This window comes from Desmodus rotundus, chromosome 4 (assembly GCF_022682495.2).
Source record: "Desmodus rotundus isolate HL8 chromosome 4, HLdesRot8A.1, whole genome shotgun sequence".
Taxonomy (NCBI): domain Eukaryota; kingdom Metazoa; phylum Chordata; class Mammalia; order Chiroptera; family Phyllostomidae; genus Desmodus; species Desmodus rotundus.
Window position 1 is genome coordinate 112,797,681 of NC_071390.1, and position 24,654 is coordinate 112,822,334.

At 42.4% G+C, this 24,654-nt stretch overlaps 1 protein-coding gene and 1 pseudogene across 1 annotated transcript in view; both read left to right on the forward strand.

The window, feature by feature from the left end:
- Window positions 1–521: 521 nt before the first annotated feature.
- Window positions 522–24,654, forward strand: part of ITIH5 (inter-alpha-trypsin inhibitor heavy chain 5) — an 82,131-nt gene continuing 57,998 nt past the window's right edge. Inside the window, exons 1-3 of the mRNA XM_024580352.4 lie at window positions 522–713; window positions 12,382–12,426; window positions 23,843–24,006. Coding sequence (XP_024436120.2) covers window positions 624–713; window positions 12,382–12,426; window positions 23,843–24,006 — 299 coding nt within the window. The 5' untranslated portion in view covers window positions 522–623. The remainder of the gene's footprint in view (window positions 714–12,381; window positions 12,427–23,842; window positions 24,007–24,654) is intronic.
- LOC112320798 (calmodulin-1-like) lies at window positions 17,946–18,352 on the forward strand (annotated as a pseudogene).

The following is a 24,654-nucleotide window of genomic DNA, read 5'->3' on the forward strand; positions in this document are numbered from 1 at the left end:
GAGGCCAAGAGGACCGAGCTCTTTTCCAGGCAGAAGGAAGAAGGTCTGCTGTGTTTAGGCTAGCTAGCAGGTGGTGCGGGGAGGGTGGGAATTGCAACAGGTGGGCACTAGTATATATAGAAGGTGAGGGAGGCGGGCTACATATTGTCAGTCTGGCCCTTCCTGTGTCTTCCTGCAGAAATGAAAGAAGTCCATGAAGAAGCATTTCACACTTTGCAGGAAAGGAGGAAAGAGTTGGGGGAAGGGGGTGGCAGCTGTCGCCTGCGCTGGTTGGAGAAGGCTGCGATGAAGGCGAGGGAGGGAGTCGTGGAGAACTCCCCCTGTTGATGAGTTAGGGGGACTGACTGAAGGGTGGGCCGGGGAGGGGACCCTTGGAAGCAGTCGCGCTCTCAGCCCGCGCGCCCGGAGCGGGCGGGGGAGGGGGGGCGCGGGGGGAGCTTCCTGGACCAGACAGCGCAGTGCGGGCGCGGGGCGGGGCGCGCGGGGTGGCGAGGCCCGAGGGTTGGCGGGGAGGCGGGGCTTGCGTGCTTGCTGCCGGAGCCCCGGCGCTGTCCCCGGGGTGCGTCCGCTGCCTGAGCTCTGTGCCGTTCCCTGCACGCGTCCAGCGGCATCCCAGTGCCACCATGCTCCTGCTTCTGGGGCTGTTCTTGGGACTGCCGCTCCGCGCGGGGTCGCTGGAAGAGGCGCGGAGCTGGGGTGACACTTTAGAGCAAGTAAGTGGAAATCTGGTGGGACCCAGGGAGGGACCGGGCGCTGGCTGTGGTCCCTTCCCACGGCCTCCTGTGGGCGAGTGGCCACTAGACAAGCTCCTTTGACTAGTGGTGGACGCCAGGAAGGGAGATACGACCCCATATCCTGTCACTTTGTCCCCCGCTTTTCTTCTCTATTCCTCAACCTCCAGTGCGGGAGCTTCCCCCTCTATTTGTCGGGCTCTGTGACAGAGTCTGAATGGGGAAGTTTCCTGCAGAACTGTGCCTGGGACTTCAGGTCCTGCAGAACCAAATCTTGGCTGCTATTACCTGCGCAGATTTCTGCTATTTTTTGTTGTTGTTGTTGTCATTTCTGAGCCAAAGTCCTCAGTTAATGAATTACAAGGATCTTCTTTAAGAGGCTGTGTGGGGTAGTGTGATGTTACTATTCCTCCTAGCTGTTCAGAGAGAAAGCACAATCTAGGGAAAGTTCCGAACTCCGGAAAGCCTTGTTTTTTTCCATCTGAAAACTGGGAGAACACCGACATCCCACCAGGTGGTCGAGGACCAAGAACCAAAGGGCCTCAATTCTCCTAGTTAACATTCTGTGCATATCCCAGGGTTTGTGTTTTAAGTGGCTTAATCTCACAGATGGGTAAAACCTGCAAACATGAAACCTCAATACGGTCTGGTGAACAGAAAAGCTTTTTGCAAACTATCGAATGAGTTCGCATGAATATCAATATAAAGACCTTAGAGGGAGCAATGGCTCTGTCCCAAGCAGATAGGGCATCCCTACGCCTGCGGGTGCTGTTTACGCATACAGCACCTAAATCATTTTCAAGTTGTTTCGTCTGAAGCATGTTATCACATGATGGGAAGAGATAAGTAGGCGTATGCCCTCCTCCCCAACACCTTGGTTTACAGAGCAGATCCAGAAGGTGGAATCTGCCTAAACATCGGATGATCCCTTTCTTGTTGACTCTGCCTCATTGATATGCTTCCTGCAAAATGGAAGAAATGGTCTTTTTTTTTTTCTTTTTTTGGTAGGGCTGTCAGAAGGAATGACCCATCAAAATTCCTGGAGGCTGTGCATGGAGTAGGGGAAGCACAGGCTGGGAACCCAGAGAGAAAGGCTGGCCTTGGCCATTTGTAGTTGTGTGGCCTGGACGAGGGGGTCCAATCTCCCTGCCCCTTTCTTTCCTGTTGATCACAGCAGGAAATAGGTCTCCTTCTGACAAAACTTGTAATGATTCAGCTGCTGGTCTGTGGAAGGTATTCAGTAGGTACTCCATAAATGCTAATGTTTTAGTAAGTGGTTAAGGGTGTGCGTGTGGTGCCAGGCAGCCTGCATCTGTCCCTTATCAGCTCTGTGACTCTGGGCGAGTTACTCGGGGCCACAATGTCCAATTCTGTTAAATGTGGGCAATAATGCACCTAAAGTGCAGGGAACCGTGTCAGCACTCTGTGTCGCAGGCTGGTGGGCCTGGGCAGCTGAAGTGCTGAGAAAGGAATTTAGGGTAGAGGTCGTAAAACGTGTCTGGGGGGATGGAGGAAGGAGAATGTGGGAAGAACTGAAACAAAGATTCTGTTTATGGACTAGGAGGAGGGCTTAAAGCTCTAACATCTGCAAGTCCAAATAGGCTTTTAACACTCTCTGAACTCTCCCACATAAAATATGAAGGGTTTGGCCCATTTTGGTGATTTCATGCTGTCTTCAACCCATGGCCCTATTTATTCATCTTGAAAATGACTAAGTCAGAAAAAAATCCAAGATATATAGCCCTGTGAAAATTAACAATTTTACCTCTTTATTACGGCTCTATTAAAATGTCTATGCCATCTATCTATCTACCTCTCATCCATCTCTCTATCATCTATCTCTCTATCATCTCTCTATCATCTATCTCTCTATCATCTATATATCCATCTATCTATCCATCTATCTATCCATCTATCCATCTCTCTATCATCTATCTAGTGTGATGTAGGATTTAAGAGCATGGGCAGCAGAGTCAGGTTTTCTGGGTCTGGTTCTGCACTTACTGGAGAGTTAGTGTCTGTGAGCCTCTATTTCCCCATCTCTAGAATGTGGATAATGAGATGACTTAATTAAAAGGACTTTGAAAATTGAGAAAATTAATAGTACACTTAAACCTGAGACAGTGCCTGGAAATGTACTTTGTCCTCTATTCGCAGAATCATGGTCTTCAAACTTTTTGTAAACTCGATTTTTTGTATGTAACTCAAAACTGTTTGCAGTTTCTGACAAGTTCTCCTATTTGTCTTTTACCTTTAATTGGAGGTATTACTAATACCATCTCAGGAATGGATTCAGATTCCTTTCTGACTTTCCCTCCATCTCATCTGTAAACAATATTCCTCACAGCAGGACTGCTGTAAGCAGTTTTTCAGACTTTGGTGAGTAAAGTGGCACTCCAGGCGCCCACCGAACATTCGCGTTTCTGAGGCCTCACTGCCGTCAGTTTAGATGCATCCGGTCTGGGCGGGGCCCGATTCCCTCTGGGTGGGGCCCGGGTGACCCCGATGATGGGGGTCTGCGGACCATAATTCGAATAATGCTGCTCTCAGACTCTTTCAGGTGATTAATATTAAAAAGGAGGTTTCTTGTATAAAATCAGCCTGCTACAAATTTATCTGTTGTGTAAGTTGCAAGTTATTATGGTTTCTTGAAATAAGGATAGGTTTGTATTCCTGTTAATTACAAAAGTAGTTTTTAATTTACAAAATAATAATAACCATTAATTATTAAGGGTCCATATGTCCCAGAGAGTTTGCTAGGACCTCTGTGTAAAAATAATAAGAAGCAATTAGGTGTGTGGTTAAGAGCACTCCAGGTGGAGCCAGACTGCCTGGGTTCAAATCTGGACCCCACCACTAAGTGGCTGTGTGCACTTGGGCAAGAAACTTAAACTCTCTCGGGGTCGCAGTGTCATCACCTGCAGGACAGAGTTGTTGCTGGCTCCTACCCACAGGCAGGGGGGCAGACCTAGGTTTCGAGAGGTGAGTAAAGGCTTCACAACTTGCAGGGCCCTCTTGGAGAAAAAAAAATCAAACGATGACTACAAAACTAGATGCCAAAGTGAACATTTATTTAGGATGGTATGCAAATCACGGTAAATGACACAGCTGACAGGTTCCCAAACACAAACAAGTATCGCTTATCGATGAGGAACTGTACAAGGGAGGTTCCCTGAAGCTTATTACATCTTATTAGTGTCTAAATAACAATAAAATATTAAATAAAAATAGTACACCCACTTCTGCTCTTATGATTCTTGTGAGGATTAAATAAGTTAATTCAGGCAAAGCACTTGCCTATAGAAATAGTCACTATTTTTAGTACTTACGTTCAGCCTGGCTAAGTCCCCGCGTCCTCTGCAAGGAGGGTCTCAGTGTGCTACTTTACCGGGGAAGCACGGAAATCCACGCAGAGAAGTGGCACCGGCGCTGCTGTGGGCGCAGCCTGGGTCGGAACGCAGGTGTGCTGGCACCAAAGGCAGCACTCATGACTCTGCCAAAGACCAAGCCACTTTCACATTTCCAACCCAATTAATTTGTTTCAGTGCGATTTTTACTTGTAGCCCTGTAACACAGATGGTGTTCAATGTGTGCTCGCGATACATTGCAACGTATGATCGCAATGTATGCAGTGTGTACCTCTGCAACTAATGTATGTCCATTGGTGGCAGAGGCACATTCCTAATTCCCTGAACTGAGAATTTCTGGAGTTTTAATTTTTCATGATCTATCAGAACCAAACCTTCGCATTTGGGAAAACACACAAAACAAAGACAACTGTTTTTTTCTTTTTCTTTCTATTTATTTATTTATTTATTTATTTTTATTCAGTTACAATTGTCTGCATTTTCTCCCCATCCCTCCACCCCACCCCAGCCAGTCCCATCTTTTTCTTTTTAAAAACTCTTTGAAAAGTAAGTCAGTAAAAGATCTGGTGAGTTCCAGACAACTCAGTAATGTCTCCTTTATGTGTGTGCGTTGGATTGCTGAAACAGAGGCATAGAGCTGAATGGGGAAGGAGGATACTGTGAGAGAGATTCCAGAGATCTGCTCATTCCCTAGCCAGCATATCTTGTTTCTCTGAGGGAGGTGAGAAAGGGGGGTGGGGGTGGGCGGCAGGACTCCTGAGGATCCGTGTTGTCAGTTCCAGTGGGAGACCCCAATAAGCTTTTTGCACCTAAGGAACCATAGAGTCTGTTTAAGAAGATGGGGCCACTGCATGGGGACCTGAGCTTTCTGGGGTAGGACAGGGGGTCCTGAACCTCCTTGTTATTTTCCTACAAGCAAGGCCATTTCCTTTGCTTTTCACAGTTAAAAGAAACAGCGACTTCCTAAGGCTAGTTGATTTTCTTTTTTAAAGTTGCCTGGAAATTGTTTGGAATTTAAGCCTTAAAATGAAGTTTCTTCTTCCGTTACTGAGATTTTAGGCATCCCAAATTGCAAATGGTTAATAGCTGAACAACTCACAGCATAATTACTCCAAAGGAAGGAAACTTTTGTGCAAGTGATGTAGAATTACCCAAATGGAGATCTTCCCAGGCCAACTGTCCTCAGCCCAGGTGATAGATGGCATCTCCAGTGAACCTGTAGCCTTCGGTTTTGTTTCAGGTCCTATAACACATCTTGAGGCGACTGACTCCTGAGTTCCTGGGTCTCGGTGTCAGGACTTTAGAACGCCCTCAGAAGGTGGGGCCAACCAGTAGATGAATTCTCAGTACAGAAGCCTCTAGGAACTCACGACCAGTCACCTGATGGTATGTGGCTGAGCCAAATGTAGGGTCTCTTGGCTCTATTAGGGGACCTGCAGACCCAGTGACAGGGCACAAAAGGAAAGTAGGGGGCATGAACCCTGCCTGTCAGTGAATCTGGGCCATTAAAGCATCCACACTACAAGGCAGTGTACATGTCCTGTGTCTTCAGGGTGTCTTTCACCATGGGTAGACCTAGGGTTCAGTGCTCGCCCTCTTCCCCTGCTCTCCCATTTATGGACACTTTGGAATGCTTTCAGGATGTTTTTCTTCTCTTCTGTTTGTGATCCAACACTGCGATGGATCCTAGGGAAAAATATACATCTTTGTTATCCAACTTATAAACATTTAAGCAGTGCCTGCTATTTTTGACCTATAGTTGGCGTAACTAATGATAGGCTGGATGGGGAGACTGTAAACTCTCTATCTGCATTCCTTGTGCAAAGGAAACATTTGGCCACCCTCTACCTCCTGGTGGTGAATGCTGCTTGGTCCCTATGAGTCAAAGAGGTAGTGGCAGATCGATGAAACTGACCATTTCTCACATGGTGCCTGTACTGAACTTGATTCTCTTAAATTTCTCCTTCCCTTTCATCCCACTTCAACAGATGTCCTACACAACTAGTTGTGGCTACTCCTTCATCACGAAGCCTCTTACAGTCACTCAACCTAGTACATTCTTGTTTTCATTTCCTTTATAACTTATAAAGAATTACTTGGTCCATTAAAATTTCATGAGTATATTTCTTTCTTTTAACTTAGATAGTGTGGTCCTTGACAGCAAGTGTCACAGCTTATATTTCTCGGTAATTGTTGTGGCCTGGACATCTTCTGTTCTGATGCTGGAGAGAGAGGCTCAGTTCAGGAACAGCAAAGAATTCTATCCTATTTGCTCCCTCTCTTAAGTCTATGATTTGGGGCCCCAGGCAGGTTGGTGGAAGCTCTAAGATTACTAGTCATGGCAGTCCTTGACATTAAGCTGGAGTCAGTTACTTATCTGTCCTTATACCCCGCTCCCAGATTCTTATAATGCAATGGGATCAGGGATGCCTGACTGAAAACAACGATGATGACATTGGTGTTATTTCCACTCAGTCCTGGCTGGCCCCAGGAATCGGTGTGTACCGGGAAGTTTGTTCTGTCTGAGTTTAAACTTGGACTGAAGTGTAGCCATAGCGATCCCCTGAGACATCAGATAGTCATCTCAAAAATGAAAAACCAACTTCTCTTGTTCTCCTTAAAGCTTATTTATTTTCTTGGAAAACCTATTTTACAAAGGAGGAAACTTCAAAGAAACTTAGATCAATCAGAGAACATAATACCTAAGAGGGGCTGGGTTGTTCTTCTGACCGTAGCTACGGTAAGTGGTCCCCAGGCAATTCTACAGTTTTGGACGGGGAAGGCCAGGAGATGAATTTGCAGAACTGATAAAGACCTTCTCCAGGATGCTTATCATGGCTTTTCTTGAACAGTCTCATACATACCACCTAATTTTAGAAATACAAGCTAGTATTCTCTAGTGTTGTTTGGTTCTCATTTGGAGTCAGGGCAGATGTCAACCTAAGTCCTATATTATTTCCTGCTATCCCATGTTCTACAGAATAGGAGGCTCTCTATTAGCTTATAATGGCAATTTACAATATTATATTTTTTGAGAGGAGAAAAAATCAGGGAGAGGATGGAGATTAAAACCTTTTTTTATACTTTTAGTTTACAAATAGAAATATCTTTCTTTTTAAAAAATATTTTATTTATTTATTTTTAGAGCAAGGGGAAGGAAGGGAGAAAGAAGAGAAACATCAGTGTGTGGTTTCCCCTTGCACACCCCCTACCAGGGACCTGGCCTGTAACCCAGGCATGTGCCCTGAATGGGAATTGAACCTGCGACCCTCTGGTTTGCAGGCTGGTGCTCAATCCACTGAGCCACACCAGCTAGGGCAGAAATATCTTTCTTGTGTTTTCTTTTATTGAAAGTAGTAATGGCTAATTCATCGAAAACTGAAGTAATATGGCCCGACTGATGTGGCTTAGTGGGTTGGGCATTATCCTGCAAACTGAAAGGTTGCCAGTTCGACTCCAAGTCAGGGCACTTGCCTAGGTTGCGGGCCTGGTCTGTGCAACAGGCAACCGATTGGTGTTTCTCTTGCACATTGATGTTTCTTTCCCTTTCTTCCCTGCTTCCCCTTTCTCTAAAACTAAATAAAAATCTTAAAAAACTGAAGTAATACAGAAAAGTTTAAAGAAAAAGAATTCAACCACCCAAAGGCAACATCATTAGCATTTTGGTGCACATTCAAACATACAACAATGAGGTCATGTTAGAGATAGGGCTGTGTTACTTGATTTAATTACTTAAACATGTGTCACTAATATATTAGTCAGGATGGGCTACACTGTACTGTGGTATCAACACCCAAATCCCAACATCTCTGATGACAAATGTTTATTTCTTGCTTATACGACTTGTCTGTTTTGGGTTAGCAGTGGAGGAGGTGTGCATGTCGTGGTCATTGGGAACCTGGACTTGACAGAGCAGCTACCATCTCAACACTGCTGATTACTGTGCCATAAAGAAAAGACGTTTCTGTAGTGTCACACATCTGTAATTAAATATTTGGCCAAGAAGTGACAAATGTTACTTGCATTTATACCTTATTGGCAAGAACCAGTCACAAGGCCCTGCCTTGTCACAAGGGGACCAGGAAATGCAATACATCTGGCAGAGAGCTAGAGAAATTTTTGGTGAACAGAATTGAATTCCAGCAAAATGAACATTTATTGATGGCAATAAACATAGATCTACATTATCATATTTATTAGCTGTATTCTAATTAGTCTGTATATCACAATATATTTAACCAAACCACTTTTAAGGGTGGTTTGTGCAATTTCCAATTATTAACAATTGTTTTAAAAGTTGTGAAGAATTTTCTTGTGCATTGATACAGTGGGAATATAAAATCTTATAGCCATTTGGAAATCAGTTTGGCAATTTCTTAAAAGTTAAATTATCATACAACCCAGGAATTCCACTCCTACGTATCTACCTGAGGGAAATAAAAACATATACCCAACATCAAGACTTGCATGTAAATTTTCAAGCAAGTTCCACATAATATTCAAATAATAGTTCCTAAGCAGAAATAACCTAAATCCATCAGCTAATGAATGGATAAACAAAATATGATTTATTCATACAGTGGAATATTATTCAGACACAAAAAAGAACAAAGTACTGATACTGGTACAACATCAGTGAATCCTGAAAAGATTTTGCTAGTCAAAAAAGGCCAATCATAGTGGGGGTGAAAGCAAGGGAGGGAGGTGGGGAAAAAAAGCCAGCCATACAAGACTGCATATTGAATGATTCCATTTATGTAAAATGTCCAGAATGAGCCGATCCACTGAGACAAAGTTGATTAGTAGTTGCCTAGGGCCAGCAGAAAAGCAGGGGTTGTGAGGTGACAGCTAAAGGACACAGGGTTCCTTCTGGGATAAATAAAAACGTTCTAAACTGATGTGATCATTGCACAGCTCCACAAATATACTAAAAACATTGAATTGTGTACTTTATTTTTTAATTATATTTTATTCATTATACTATTACAGTTGTCCCATTTTTACCCCTTTGCCCCCTCCACCGAGCAACCCCCCCTCAGGAAATCCCTACATCATTGTTAACATTCATGGGTCAAGTGTATAAGTTCCTTGGCTATTCCATTTCCTATACTGTACTTTACATCCCCATGGCTATTCTGTAACTACCTATTTGCTCTTTTTAATCCCCTCACCTCTTCACCCATTCCCTCACACCCTCTTCCCTTCTGGCAACAATCAAAATGCTCTCCATATCCATGATTCTGTCTCTGTTCTTCTTGCTTGCTTAGTTTGTTTTTTTAGATTCAATTGTTGATAGGTATGTATTTATTGCTATTTTATTGTTCATAGTTTTGATCTTCTTCTTTTTATCAAATACGCCCCTTTAACATTTCATGTAATAACAGTTTGATGATGATGAACTCCTTTGTTCTTTCTTGTCTGGGAAGCTCTTTATCTACCTTTTGATTCTAAATGATAGTTTTGCAGGGTAGAGGAATCTGCTTTTCATGACTCTGAATACTTCTTGCTAGTCCCTTCTAACCTGTAAAGTTTCTTTTGAAAAATCAGCTGACAGTCTTATGGGAATTCCCCTGTAGATAACTAACTGCTTTTCTCTTGCTGCTTCTAAGATTCTCTCTTTTTCTTTAACCTTTGGCATTTTAATTATGATATGTCTTGAATTGGGCCTCTTTGAATCCATCTTGTTTGGGACTCTCTGTGCTTCCTGAACTTGCATGTCTGTTTCCTTCACCAAATTAGGGAACATTTTTTTCATTATTTTTAAAAATAGATTTCCAATTTCTTGCTGTTTCTCTTATCCTTCTGGCAACCCTATGATGCGAATGTTAGATCTCTTAAAGTTGTCCCAGAGGCTGCTTACACTATCCTCATTTTTTTTTCTTCTTGTTGTTCTGGGTTTTTTTTTTTTTTTCTTCCTCACATTCCAAATCATTGATTTGATTCTCGGCTTCATCTACTCTGTCGTTTCCCTGTAAATTGTTCTTTATTTCAATTAGTGTATCCTCCATTTCTGACTGGATCCTTTTTATGCTGTTGAAATGCTCACTGAGTTCCTTGAGCATCCTTATAACAGTGTTTTGAACTCTGCATCTGATAGATTGCTTATCTTCATTTTGTTTAGTTTTTTTTCTGGAGTTTTGATCTGTTCTTTCATTTGGGCCATGTTTATTTGCCTCCTCATTTTGGCAGCCTACCTGTGTTTGATTATATGTATCAGGTAGAGCTGCTATGACCCCCTGTCTTGGTAGCATGGCCTAATATAGTAGGTATCCTGTAGGGTCTAGTGGCACAGCCTCCCTTATCATTCAAGCTGGGTACTCAATATGAACCCTTCATGTATCCGAGTACATCCTCCTCTTATAATTGAGCCTTGAGTTCCATTAGCAGATCAATGGGAGGGATTTACCCAGGCCAGTAAGCTGCAAGGACTGGCTATGACCACTGACTACCAACCTCTGCCCTCTGTGGAGGATCAGCTGTGCAGGGGCAGGGTGGTAGTGCTCCGATGTGCTCTGCAGTTCTCTGCTAGATGCATATGCTCTGAGGTTTCCTGGGTGGTGCAAACCAAGGTCAGCCCCCACCTGTGTTCTGCCCAGGGCCACCCTGCATGAGCTGTAAAGCAGTCTGAGATGGCTGCTACTTATGCTGGGCTTGGAGATTCCCAGGTGAAGGCAAGCTGTGAACCTAGGCTGGTTGTTGTTAGTGCCAGGCCTGGGTCCACTTAGTAGGAGGTATGGGGGGCTGGGGACTTAGTGAGGCCTGCTGTTGCTTGTTTGAAAGGATTTAGGAAGTTGTGAAGCATGAGCCAAGACCAGCCAATCATATGGAAAAGTCACAGTTAACAGTTTGGGTGGGCCATAAATTGAGTGAGACAGAGTCTCAGTGGATCTCCAGGGAGGGACAGACTATGTTCACCAAGTTGATGGAGTGTCAGATATGGCGCCCACCTGCTGGCTCTGTGACTCTGTGGGGGAAGGCTCAGAGAAGGGACAATGACCTCTGCTCACCTCTCTGTGTGGGAGAAAGCTGTACCCCATCTCCCACCTTGATGCCAGTCAGTTTAGTTACTCCCCATATGCCACTGGTGCCTTTCAAACTGCAACCCCTGTGCTAGAGCTCAGAGAGAGTGAGTTGAGTAAGCCTGTGTATAGTTCTTTAAGGGAAACTGCCCGTGACTCCAGAAGTTTCTTCCACTGACTCAATCCCTGCTGGTTTTCATGGCCAGAAGTTATGGGGACTTATCTTCCTGACATTGGAACCCTGGGCTGGAGGGCCAGATGTGGTGCTGGGGCTCTTCATTCACAAGATATCCCTCCCAAATTTTTATCCACCTAACATGAATGTGGGACCAGCCCATTCGACGTCTCTGCGCCTCCTACCAGTTTGGATGGAAGTGGTTTCTTTAATTCAATAGTTGTCACACTTCCATTCAACTTGTTTCTGGTGGTTCTGAGTGACGGTTGTTCTATATTTTGGTTGTAATTTTGATGTGTTTGTGCGAAGAGGTGAGCTATGTTTACCTATGCTGCCATCTTGACCGGAGGAGCATACTTTCAGTTATTCCTCATAAAGCTGTCAAAATAAGACATACATAAGATTTAGGCATATTTTTTCAAGTTTTTAATCTACATTGTGAAATTGCCCTACAGAAAGGACAATTTATTACAGCAACAATAGTTCACACTTCAGTTATTTAAACAGTGATTTTCCATGAGTAAAGTTCAACAATAAGCTAGGACTTTTAAATTAGTCCAGAGTGGCTGGCTCATTAGTATAATTTTTGAAAGTGAGTATCTTGTCATCTTCCCATGGTCTTCCCCTTCATGTGGTAAAGCACAGGAAATCATCAAGAAAAACAAAAGAAAATTCAAGTTCAGTTCGGTTTTGCTTCCAGAGTTTCCTAGAGTTTTGAGCTGAATAATTGAGTAAGGCCAAACACGTTTACTATGGTAATGGGGACAATATCAAAGAGCTTATTTTCAAGCCCAAAATAAAATAAAATAATGCAGATGAACTTTTTATTCTTGTCAATTCACCCATACTCCTCTAACAGATTTAAAGACACTCAGACGCTGAGGCAGTGTGACCTTGTGGGTTCAGCAGTCAACCAGGTCTAGGAGGGACAAATTCAAATTCTGGCTTAGAAGCTTTCTGATTAAAGATCAACACTGATTTTCAGGATAGATAGTCCTTTTTGTGAATTTAAATCGATTTTAACTTCCTTATGTAACTAACTTCTTTGAGAATAATCTCACAGTCATGTTTCATGACTTCTCTTTTAGGTTGGAGTCAGGGTCCCGAGGCAAGTCCGGCTGCTGCAGAGGCTGGTACGTATATACGTGGTGCACCTTACGTCTGGCCCCTCACTAGTCTGGGTATTTTGAACCAGGCACTAACTTTGCTTGCAGCTCCTCCAAAGTTTATACAGCTGCTTGTAGAAGGATTCTAACATGAAACAGAGTAGCTTTTATAAGGTTTTCTTTAAGTGGATTTTTCTTTCTGGAGAGAGACTTGATTATTTCCGTAGGACTATAAGGACACAGTGTGAAGTTCTAAAGGCCTTCTTAAGAAAAACACACACCTAAATTGACCATTACTTTTTAAGACATTCTTACATGAAAATAAAGGCTGTCCTATGAAGCAAACAACTAAAGCAAATGAAGAATTCAGATTTGTAAAATAAAGCTTCACGTGATACACGTTGGGCAAGGCTCTCAATGCATGTTGGAGACTAATAGGTGGGAGTTCAGGCATTTAGTCAACAAATAATTTTTTTAACGCTTCGTATCTGCCCCACACTGTTGTAGGCACTGGGTACACAGCAATGAACAAAACAGACCAAAGATCCTGCCCATCACAGTGCTGGAATTCTAAAGCGGTGCAGTGATAAAATAAACAAATACATTGTACGTGTATTAGTAATGGAGAAGATGCCGAATACCACAACAGAGGAAGATGGGGGAAACTTACTTACATTTGCATCTGTGAGATTTCTGGCTATTACTTTCAAACAATGGGATCCCACAATGACAGCTAATATGTACTGAGTGCTTACCATGTGCCAGGCATTGTTCTAAGTGCTTCGTGTGTCATAGCTCAGTCACCCTTGTCACAATTCGTTGAGGCATTTTACAGATGAGAAAAATGAGCTTCAGAGAGATTGAGTAACTTGCCCTAAGCCACACAGATGGTAGGAGGTGGAAGAGCCAGGATTTGAGTCCCAATAGTCTGGCTTTCGAGGCCATGCTCTTAACTAATACACCAAACTACCTTCTCAATTATATCTGATTTTCTGTTTATTATTATTTTCACTCAGCACTGCCTCACCTGGCCTAGCTCTATCCATTCTTTTACATGGGGAGAAATACTCCATGTTGTTGGCACACTGTAATTTATTAAGCATTCTACAACTGATGACTTTCCAATTTTTTCCTCTATGAACACTGCTGCAAAAAGCTTTCTGTTTATTCTGTTATGTGGGTGGTTTTAATATACTATAGTCCAGATTTTTCATTAGGAGGGTTCCTGGATCAAAGTGCATGTACATTTGAAATTTTGATAGATGTTTTCAGATTACTTTTTGGATACTGTTACTCTTAATACTATCTGTGTTAACTTTATTTCTGTCAGCAATAGAAATAACTCTTTTTTGACTTGCCAGTCTCTTAGATATAAAGTGATTTTTCATTGTTCCTTTAATTTGCATTTCCCTAATTATTTATGAGCTTGGACTTTTTTCCTATACATTTCTTGGCCATGCAGAGTAGTTCTGTGAATTGGTTTTTTTCAGGCCCTTCACTCATTTTTCTCTTGTTTTTTCATCCCCTAGTTGTTAGTGTGTCAGGTAACTTTGTGTGTTACTGATACTCTGTCCTCTAAGTTGGAAGAATTTTCTCCTAAATATGTCACTTGTCTATTACCTTTGTTTATGGTGTATTGGGCATTTGAAGGTTTTAAGTTCATAAGTAATAAATAAGTTTTTCTTTTCTTTATAGCCTTTGAGTTTTCATTCTTGGTTACCAAATTTTCTTGACCCCCATGACTGAGACTTGTAATCTAATTAGCACAGATTTTCTTAGAAATCTCTAGAAATTTTAGAACTCTTACATGTATTATAATTTTTTAACACGAACTTCATTTTCCCATTCAATGGGTACCAGAATGATCTTTCCAGGAGTAGACCTGATGCTCCACTTTCGTTTACAAATGTCTTCAATGATTCTGCATCACCTAGAGCAGGGGTGTCAAACTCATTTTCACCGGGGCCACATCAGCCTTGCAGTTGCCTTCAAAGGGCTGAATGTAATTTCAACCCCTTAACAGTTAAGGAGTAGTTACATTATTTATACAGTCCTAAAATTATTTCGGCCCTTTGAAGGCAACCACGAGGCTGATGTGGCCCCCGGTGAAAATGAGTTTGTCACCCCTGACCTATAGGATTAACTCTAAGAACATACAAGGCCCTGAGTAATCTGGTTCCTTCCTGGCTCTGTTGCTTGTCTACCCCAGAAGTCTCCTTTATTTTATACTCAGCTGTATCACACTGACCTGAATGTTCTCTATTCTCATTAATGAATAGAATGTGGGTGGTAACAGTTGGTATTCATTATCACTGCCACCTCGTGGACCACAGGGGTTTGCTTGATTTTATTCTCAATTAGATACCCTTTTTGTGAAGCTCTCTGACATCAAATACACAAAAAAATGTTTGTAGTTTGAAAAGCAGGGTGTCTTTGTGTCTGAGTCTCCATGGTGCTTAACATATATTGGCCTGGTTTTCCTAAAACAATTAGCCTGTCATCATTTAAACTACCGATGGAAAGGGCCACGGCAGGCATCTTATTCAGAGTGGGTTTTCTAAAATTTGTACACTGGATTTGTTTTAAGCAAATGTGGTGAGATTCATAGATATGGAAATGATTATAATGAAGGAAGAAGTTTATACTTACAGATTTGTAGGAACAGGAGGCATAGCACACCACACAGGGCCACTTTGGGGAATACCAGGATCAGTAAGGAGGCAGAAGAAGCAGAGGAAGAACATGGCCAGAGCCTTTATTGGGTTTTTGCAGGAAGGAATTGGTAGGTAAGCTTAGGATTGGATAGTTTGAATAATTTTGGCTGGCTCTGGGCTATATATAGTGTTGGTCCCTGGTTGTCTGGGGGTGTTTTAGGGCAGATGAATGTTGGCTGGGAGTATGAGAGTTTAATAAAGAAGGTGGTTGGAAGTATGGACTCTAGACTGGTTGGCTGTATATCAAATATGTGCTCACAGGGGAGTTGTTTGTTGACTATATGAATTAGTTAGCCCTGGGACCAAGGCCCCCAATGCCAGAGCATCAAGAATATAGAAAATCAGAAAGTATAGTCAATACAGTGGATAGCATGGTGCTGGGCATCATTACCTCATAGAGGGTTGGTTATATGTGTGTCTGTCTCTTTACTCCCAACTCTAACCACCATGGTTTATTTTTTTTAACCATGGTTTATTTATTTATTTTTAGAGAGAAGGGAAGGAAGGGAGAAAGAGAGGGAGAGAAACATTGATGTGCAAGAGATACATCCACCAGTTGCCTCTTGCATGCTGCCCCCAACTGGGGACCTGGCCTGCAAGCCAGGCATGTGCCAGGACTGGGAATTGAACCAGCAACTTTTTGGTTTGCAGGCTGGCACTCAGACCACTGAGCCACCCCAGCCAGGGAACCATGGCTTATCTTTTTTTAGGGGGTGTACATAGCTTTATCTTCTACATAAAGGTGATAATTGTATTTTATCTTTCCTCTCTTCTAAATGTAAGAAAATATTGCTAAGTAAGTAGTATTACTGCAGATAGGCAATCCTGAGCTGATATAGAGGGGTACATTATTTCTCCAAGGTGATAAATACAGGTGCCTTGTCAGGGCGGTACCCTGTGAGCGAGGTGCCTCATCTGGAGGTCTTCTGCGTCATGTGATAACAACATGGCTATGTTGTTTTTCTCAGCCAACTGCCAACCATCACACTTCTCCTTTATTAAGTGAGGGGGAGCCGAATTAGATGATTTCTAAGGTTCTCTACCACCTTCAGAATTATTTCTCCTAATGATCACTGAATTGTGAGGCCAGAATAGAACAACAAAATGTTAATCTTCTGGGAAGAGGCCTGACTTCTGGCAAATGCCGATGCAAACATTCCTCAGTTACATTTCCAGATGGCATCTTGGGTAATTCAGGACATCCTCTGGGTGACTTGATGTTAAGTGACTCACATGAGTCACACAGACACGTTTGTTCCCTTGAGAAGCTAATTAAGACACTCCCTGCCTCAAACTGCTTTTCCAACTGTTTAGCTTTTTTATGGAAAATAATGAAGAAATTATTATGTCATAGGAAGACTTGACTTTTGCCCCCTATTTTCCAGTTGACATTCCCAAACGAAGTGAGTTAAGTATAAAAATGGAAAGCATGTTGAATTTTTAAGAAGTGTGCACTGGGAAAAACTGAGGCAACTGTTTTATAGCTTTCTTTTTATGACATACTTTCATGAACCTTGGCCATTCCAAGTTCTGTACTTGGCTTTTGGGGTTGTCCATTTCCTGACAACTTGACATACCTGTCCAATATTCTTCTCACAATGTATCCTTCTTTCTAATTAAACTGTTCTGTTCTTTGTCCCAGGAATGTAATGTTGTTCATTCCTACTTCCGTAAATTTTGTGTTTCTAGAATGTTCTTTTTGTTCTCTTTCACCACATACAAATTCTATGTCTGTTTTAAAAATCTTTCTTACTTTTACGGACCTCACTGATTTCTCTTTCATCTGAAAACTATATAGTATATATATACATATGTATATGCATATATGCGTGTGTGTGTGTGTGTGTATATATATATCCCTATACCTCCCTATATTGTACTTTCTTCCCAAAGTGATCATAAGGAGTGCCTTGAGAGAAGGAACCATATGTAATATTTTTCCCAATCATTCATAGAATTTAGTCTATCATAGTGTTTAATAAATACTACTTTATGTGGACAACCTAGCAGGGGCAGGGATAAGGCATAGGGAGCCTGAGGGGAGTGGGGGACAGAGTGGGGCACACAGTTCATTTCAGTAGATTGTACACCGAGAGTGCAGTAACAGAAAGGCAAGGCCTATGACCTGAGAGTCCCAGCAGACGCTCCTATGGGAATACAGTTACAGAAGGAGCTTATAACTAAAGCTCCTAGAACTAAAATAGTTTGGTGACACTTGCCTCAGCCTGTCTGTTGGATCTATAAATTATGCCTCCTATTCATGACGTAGTATTGTGGGGAAATCTACTATATCCATAACCTTAATTTAAGATAAAAGAAGGTACTATAGTATATATAGGTAAACCTAGCCTTTTATCAGGTGTCTCTAATTTTCACATTTTAAGTTCAATTAAATTGTAATGAATAATTATGTCATAAATGACAACAAATCAATGACATCAAAAAGAGTCATCAACGTACCAAATGAAGAAGATTTTTAATTATTTTAAAAATAGTACTGGGCAAGGACTATCTACTGAAGGCTACATTATTTGGAAAGCTGTGCAGCTCGAGCTGTACACTCTTACCTAAGATGTGAACTTAAGCTTTTTCCCTAATAGTACTCTACTTTCACGTAAAAGAGTTAAGCAATAGGTTGATAAGAATTTGGGGGGCATTTGTGCTGGGGGTCCCGCGGCCACAGCGTGGTTAACTCTCAGTGGCGCGGGGGCCCAGGCCGAGGAGGGCGCCCTGCGCCTTAGCGCCTTAGCAGCCACGGAGGTGCCCCGGTGTCACCCTGGATCCCTCGGTTCTGCCTTCCTTTGTTAGCACAGTGACTGGGAGCACATTGCTGAATTCAAGGAAGCTTTCTCCCTGGTAGAAAAAGATGGCGATGGCATCATCACAACACAGGAACTTGGCACTGTCATGACGTCACTGGGTCAGAACCCCACAGAAGCGGAATTGATCGGAGAAGTGATGCGGGCGGTAACGGCACCATTGACTCCCCAGAGTTTCTGGCTGTGACTGCTAGAAAAATGATAGATGCAGATAGCGAAGGAGAAAGCCACAAGGCATGTGGAGTCTTTGACAAGGATGGCAATGGTTACATCGGGGTGGCAGAACTTCGTCATGTCATGACAGACTTAGGAGAAAAACTAACGGATGAAGAAGTAGATGAAATTGGCAGAGACACAGATATTGACGGAGATGGGCAAGTCAACTATGAAGAATTCACACAGATGATGACAGCAGAATGAAGACCTACTTTCAACTTTTCCTCCTATAGAAGAATCAAATTGAACCTTGCAAAAACATAGTAATAATAACTTACTCATTCTCTTCTATATAGCAAAGCTGAATGTCAAGATTACATTCTGTCAACACACAAAAAATCTGCATGTATTGGTTGGTGGTCCTCTCCCCTATAGATCAAGCTACACATTAGTTTTACAATATAAATGCTTGTACTACCTTAATAATAGGGAAGCTCCTGGTGGACTGCCTGCAGAAGATCCTTTTGCTAATGATTAACACACTGTTTGGACTGGCCAGTATTTCATGCATACAGCTTGACCATTGAGCATAGTCAGGGATTTGTATTAAAAATGAAAAATGAAAAAACAAATTCAAAACGTATTCAAATGGGTTCTAGCTCAGTGTGTTAGTATAAGTGGTCGTAGCTGGTTTACTGAAAGCAAACACATTTAAAACTGGTTTCCCCCAGGATGTGTGTAGAAAAGTGGGTGATGGATAAACTGTCTAGACATAGCCCACTAGCCGGATGGTCCTCTTGTACTTTCATGTGCCCCGACTCTCGGTGACAGTGACACATCCTGGTGGCATGCCCACGTGTGTTGGTTTGGCATTGTCTGCATTGTACTAAAGCAAAATGGTGTCAGGCTGTCAGCATTTTACCAAGGAAGCGTCTTTGGACCTTTTGTTCGTAATGCCTTCTGAAGCATGGCCTGGAGCCAGCAGAGGTAGGCTGTGGGTATGGGCTTTGGTACAACCATCAACACTGCTGTTCAAGAAATTACAATTTACATCTAGTCCAAGTTGTAAATGCTAGTCTTTTTTTAATATTTTCCAATAAAAAGACCATTAACTTAAAAAAATAACTTTTGGAAAATGTCAGAATATGACCTCAGTGCAGAATGGGTTCAGCTTAACACCCTATGTCTTGAATGTTGACAATTTAGTGGATGATAACTGAGGTTCACAGGTAGGTTTTGAATCAGCAGCAAAGACTGAGTTATATTTGGCATGCTTTCAGAGTTCTACATTTTATTGGCCAGCTAACAATGATCATTGTGCAAAGCCTAGAATGGCCAGGCTCCTCAGTGAACCCTTCGTAACTGAGGCAGGATTGGAAGTCAGAGACTCCAGGCTCCCAAACTGGGTCTGTTACTTTCTTTGGCCTACATTGGTAGACTGAGGGGATCGGACTTAAGAATCTTATTCTTTATATTTTGTGTTTACACTCTAACTTCCTTTGGCAGGATTTCAAGGGTTTTTCCAATAAGCACAAATCTAATTCAGAAAACAAAACAAATAAAACGTAGTGATCAGAAATAGCATAGAGTTAAGAATACTGGACAAAATGCCTAGATCTCCCTCAAACACTAGTCACACTACAGTAGGGTTGCAAACTCTAAAATGTATTAAGAGATGAGGCAGGCATTCCAGTTTTATTGCTGCATAAATATTTTCCCCCAACTCAGTGGCTTTTAAGTGACAACTGTTATTGCACCATTTGTGAGGCAGAGTTTGGGCAGGGCTCAGCTGAGTGAGTCTTCTGGCCACAGGATGCTGGTGGAGGTCACTCGGTGCTATTTAGGGGCAGATGGGCTGGTCTGGAGGACCCACTACAGCTTTGCTCCTGTGCTGGGCTCCTGGGCAGGAATGGCTGCAGCTGGGCTCCACTGCCACAGCGACGGCATTGCCTACACATGGCCTCTCCAGCACGACAGTCTCAGCCTAACACGGTGACTCAGAGCCTCCAGAGAACGTGTTCTGAGAGACCTGGACGGACGTGGTAAGGCTCCTGTGACCAGGTCTCAGAGTCCCAGGACATCACTTCCAGTGGGTTCTATAGGTGAAGCAAAGTTACTAAGGCCCAGATTCAAAGGGAAGCATGTTAAACTCCTGCCATTGAGAACTTTCTCAATGACAGGAAAAACAAAGAATTTTGGGCATTTAAAAAAAATAGTTTTTCTTTCATTCTTTTGTTATTATAGTAAAATACCTGTAACACAAAATTTCCCGTAACACTTTAAAGTGTACAGTTCAGTGGTATTCAGTACCTTCACACTGTTGTGCAACCATCATCAGCATCCATCTCCATAACGCTCTTCATCTTACAAACCTGAAACTGTGTGCCCATTAAACAGGAGCTTCCCACTCTGCCCGTCCCTCAGCATCCGGAAACCACCATGCTGCTTTCTGTTTAGTAAATCCCTATACTTGGAATCATACAGGTATTTGTCCTTTTGGGTCTGGTTTATTGCACTTGGCATAATGTTCTCATGGTTCATTTGTGTTGTAGCACATGCCAGAATTTCCTTCCTTTTTAAGGCTGAATGGCATCCTGTTTACACATATACCACATTTTGTTTGTCCATTCATCCATCAGTGGATGAATTTTTGTGACAAATGCTGCTATAAATATAGGTGTGCAAATTGTGGCCATTTTTAATCTAGTAGAACAGAGGACATCAATGAGTGAAATAGGCTAGGAATAAGGAAAATTCCAGTAAAAACACAGTGAAAATGGCTGCCCACTTTCAGTCTCGGCATCAATGACACAGCTGGGCTGGGTAAGCCGGGGGAGCTGGGGGTGTGGGCTGTGGGGTCTGATCTACGGTAGCAGCTGCCATTAGTGCCAACAGCTCCTGGGCACACGGGGGCGCACAGCCAGAGTGGCCCCACTTTATGTTTCAAGGAAAATGGGCATTATGAGTTTTTATGTGACCTTTCCCAATTTTTAAATGTTGTCACCTAAACTTGAAAAACTTTTAAAGATTGTCAACTCAAATAAAAAAGTTTATGGGCTATATAATTTGAGATCTCTTCCTAAAACACACCAATCAGTAGAGATATGTAATGATGGATATCAGGGCCTTGTCTGTTTGTTTGTTTGTTTATTTCATTTTTATTTTTAAATATATTTTATTGCTATTACAGTTGTCCCATTTTCCCCCATTTATTCCCCTCCACCCTGCACACCCCTCCCACCCACATTCCTCCCCCCTCCTTTAGCTCATGTCCATGGGTCATACATATAAGTTCTTTGGCTACTACATTTCCTATACTATTCTTACCCTCCCCCTGTCTATTTTCTGCCTACCATTTATGCTACTTATTCTCTGTACCTTTCCCCGCTCTCTCCCCCTCCCACTCCCCTGTTGATAACCCTCCATGTGATCTCCATTTCTGTGGTTCTGTTCCTGTTCTAGTTGTTTGCTTAGTTTGCTTTTGTTTTTCTTTTAGGTGTTGTTGTTAATAACTGTGAGTTTGCTGTCAGTTTACTGTTCATATTTTTTATCTTCTTTCTTAGATAAATCCCGTTAATATTTCTTATAATAAGGGTTTGGTGATGATGAACTCCTTTAGCTTTACCTTATCTGAGAAGCACTTTATCTGCCCTTCCATTCTAAATGAAAGCTTTGTTGGATAGAGTAATCTTGGATATAGGTCCTTGCCTTTCATGACTTGGAATACTTCTTTCCAATCCCTTCTTGCCCGTAAGGTCTCTTTGGAGAAATCAGCTGACAGTCTTATGGGAACTCCTTTGTAGGTAACCGTGTTCTTTTCTCTTGCTGCTTCTAAGATTCTCTCCTTATTTGTAATCTTGGGTAATGTAATTATGATGTGCCTTGGTGTGTTCCTCTTTGGGTCCAACTTCTTTGGGACTCTGGGCTTCCTGGACTTCCTGGAAGTCTATTTCCTTTGCCAGATTAGGGAATTTATCCTTCACTATTTGTTCAAATACATTTTCAATTTTTTGCTCTTCCTCTTCTCCTTCTGGCACCCCTATGATTTGGATGTTGGAACATTTAAAGATGTCCCGGAGGTTCCTAAGCCTCTCCTCATTTTTTCGAATTCTCGTTTCTTCATTCTTTTCTGGTTGGATGTTTCTTTCTTCCTTCTGGTCCACACCATTGATTTGAGTCCCAGTTTCCTTTGAATCACTATTGGTTCCCTGTACATTTTCCTTTATTTCACTTAGCATAGCCTTCATTTTTTCATCTAGTTTTCGAACAAATTCAACCAATTCTGTGAGCATCCTGATTACCAGTGTTTTGAATTGTGCATCTGATAGGTTGGCTATCTCTTTGTTGCTTAGTTGTATTTTTTCTGGAGCTTTGATCTGTTCTTTCATTTGGGCCATTTTTTTTTTATTGTCTTGGCGCACCTGTTACATAGTAAGGGGGGTAGCCTTAGTTGTTCACCAGGGCAGGGTAACGGTGGTCGCTGCACTGTGATGCTGTACGTGGGGGAGGGCCTGAGAGGGAGCAATGGCACCCGCTCCACTCTCTGCCAGACTTCAGTCACTGCCTCCGGTACCCACAGTCAAAATGGGTCCTTTTGGTGCTGATCCCTGAGTGGGTGGGCTTGTGCACACTCTAGGCCTCTGTGGGTCTCTCCAAAGAACTCTCCTGTGAGGCTGGGAGTCTCTCCTGCTGCCGCCTCAACCCCCACAGGTGTTTTCAATCAGAGGTTTGAGGCTTTATTTCCCCACGCTGGAGCCCTGGGTTGTGCGGTCTGTTTCACTCCCCAGTTGTTCCTCCCAGTTTATCTGCACGTGAGTGAGGGACCACCTGCTCCACCAGCCACCGCCTAACTGGATCCCCCAGCAGCTGCCTTGCCCTGAGTCCTCTCCGCCCAGCTGCCCATCTCCGCTCCTCCTACCAGTCTGGATAAATGTTTCTTCTTTAACTCCTTGGTTGTCAGACTTCCATACAGTTCGATTTTCTGTCAGTTCTGGTTGTTTTTTGTTTTTAAATTGTTGTTGTCCTTTTTTTGGTTGTGTGAGGAGGCACAGTGTGTCTCCCTACGCCTCCGTCTTGGCCCAGGGCCTTGTCTGTTTAAATAGTGTAGACCAGAGATCAACAAACTTTTTTTTAAAGGAGCAGATACTACCCTTATCAGAGGCTTTTAGGACAAACTTAATTAGCATAAGCTTTCCTTTTTCTGGGTTCTAATTCCTCAAATACTTTCTTAAGCTCAGTATTGATCCCCATTTTATAATAATGTGATCATAGTCCAAATGGAAAGCCCAGAGTACAGCGTCTCTAAGTGGATATTGAAATTAATTTGAAAATGAGAACTTCTTTAGGCATGCTCTGATTTTTGATCAATTTGGTGATCCTATAAATGTGATTGGAACATTTATAACAGAAAAATATATTTCACATACTTCTAAAATTCCCATAATTTATTAAGCTACTTAAGCAATGCATAATCTCTGTCAAATTGGAAATCTTAACTGTGTGCATTTGTTACAGTTAGGTGAGAAGATGTGCTTCTATATGTCGTAAACTGGTTGTTTAGCCAGTTTTACAAGTGGAGGGAGTAAAAAGTGGGAACATCAGGGAAGACAAAAAAAGGAACTAAAGAATCACACATCAAAGTCTCCCAAATTAAAGATTATTTCTTATGGTGAAAAAAAGACCCACCTCTATCCCAAATGATTGAATCATGCTTTCCCACATCATTGAAAATACTGTGTGTTTTAATTTCAACAGAAAACCAAACCTTTGATGACGGAATTCTCCGTGAAGTCTACCATTATTTCTCGCTATGCCTTTACTACGGTTTCTTGCCGAATGATGAATAGAGCTTCTGAGGACCAAGACACTGAGTTTCTGATGCAGATTCCAGCCACAGCTTTTATCACCAACTTCACTATGTAGGTGACATTGGTCAGAGACCCCAGAATGAGGATATCAATGCAGGGTGGTCAGGGTGAGCCTGAGATGATGTGTGGCCCACAGCCCTTTGGCTGGGAGAATTTCTTTCCCAGTTGATGGTATATGATATGGGTCAGAAGGCTGATCCTTCTTTCCCTCGCTCCGTCCTTCTCTCTCCCTTCTCCCTCCCTCTCTTTTGTGTTCTTACTCCTTTCTATGACCTCTTCTTTTCTTCTTCCTTTCTCTCTTTCCCTCCAACAAGGCCAGGCACTCTTCAAAGTGACTGTACACTTTTAAGAAAAAGACAATGCAGTTCTGCTTCAGAAATTTTATAATAGTAAGTAAACAAATCAATAAATGATATAATTTCAGACAGTAGCCAGTGCTGTAACAATGGCAAACAGAACTGAGAGGGGCTTGTTTAGGTAGGAAAATCAAGGAGGTAGCCCAGAAAAGGCAATGTTTAAGTTGAGGTCTGAATAATGAGACAGCATGAAACCTCTGCTATGTTAGTTATGTTTCTTCTTTTCCCAGTAGATGGTAAAGATATGCAAAAGAGGGAAGGTGCTTGATTTGAATTTTAGGCCTGGGCAAGATTCAAGTTTGTGACATGTCTTGGAAGTTTGAGCAGATTCCCTGATTTCTTC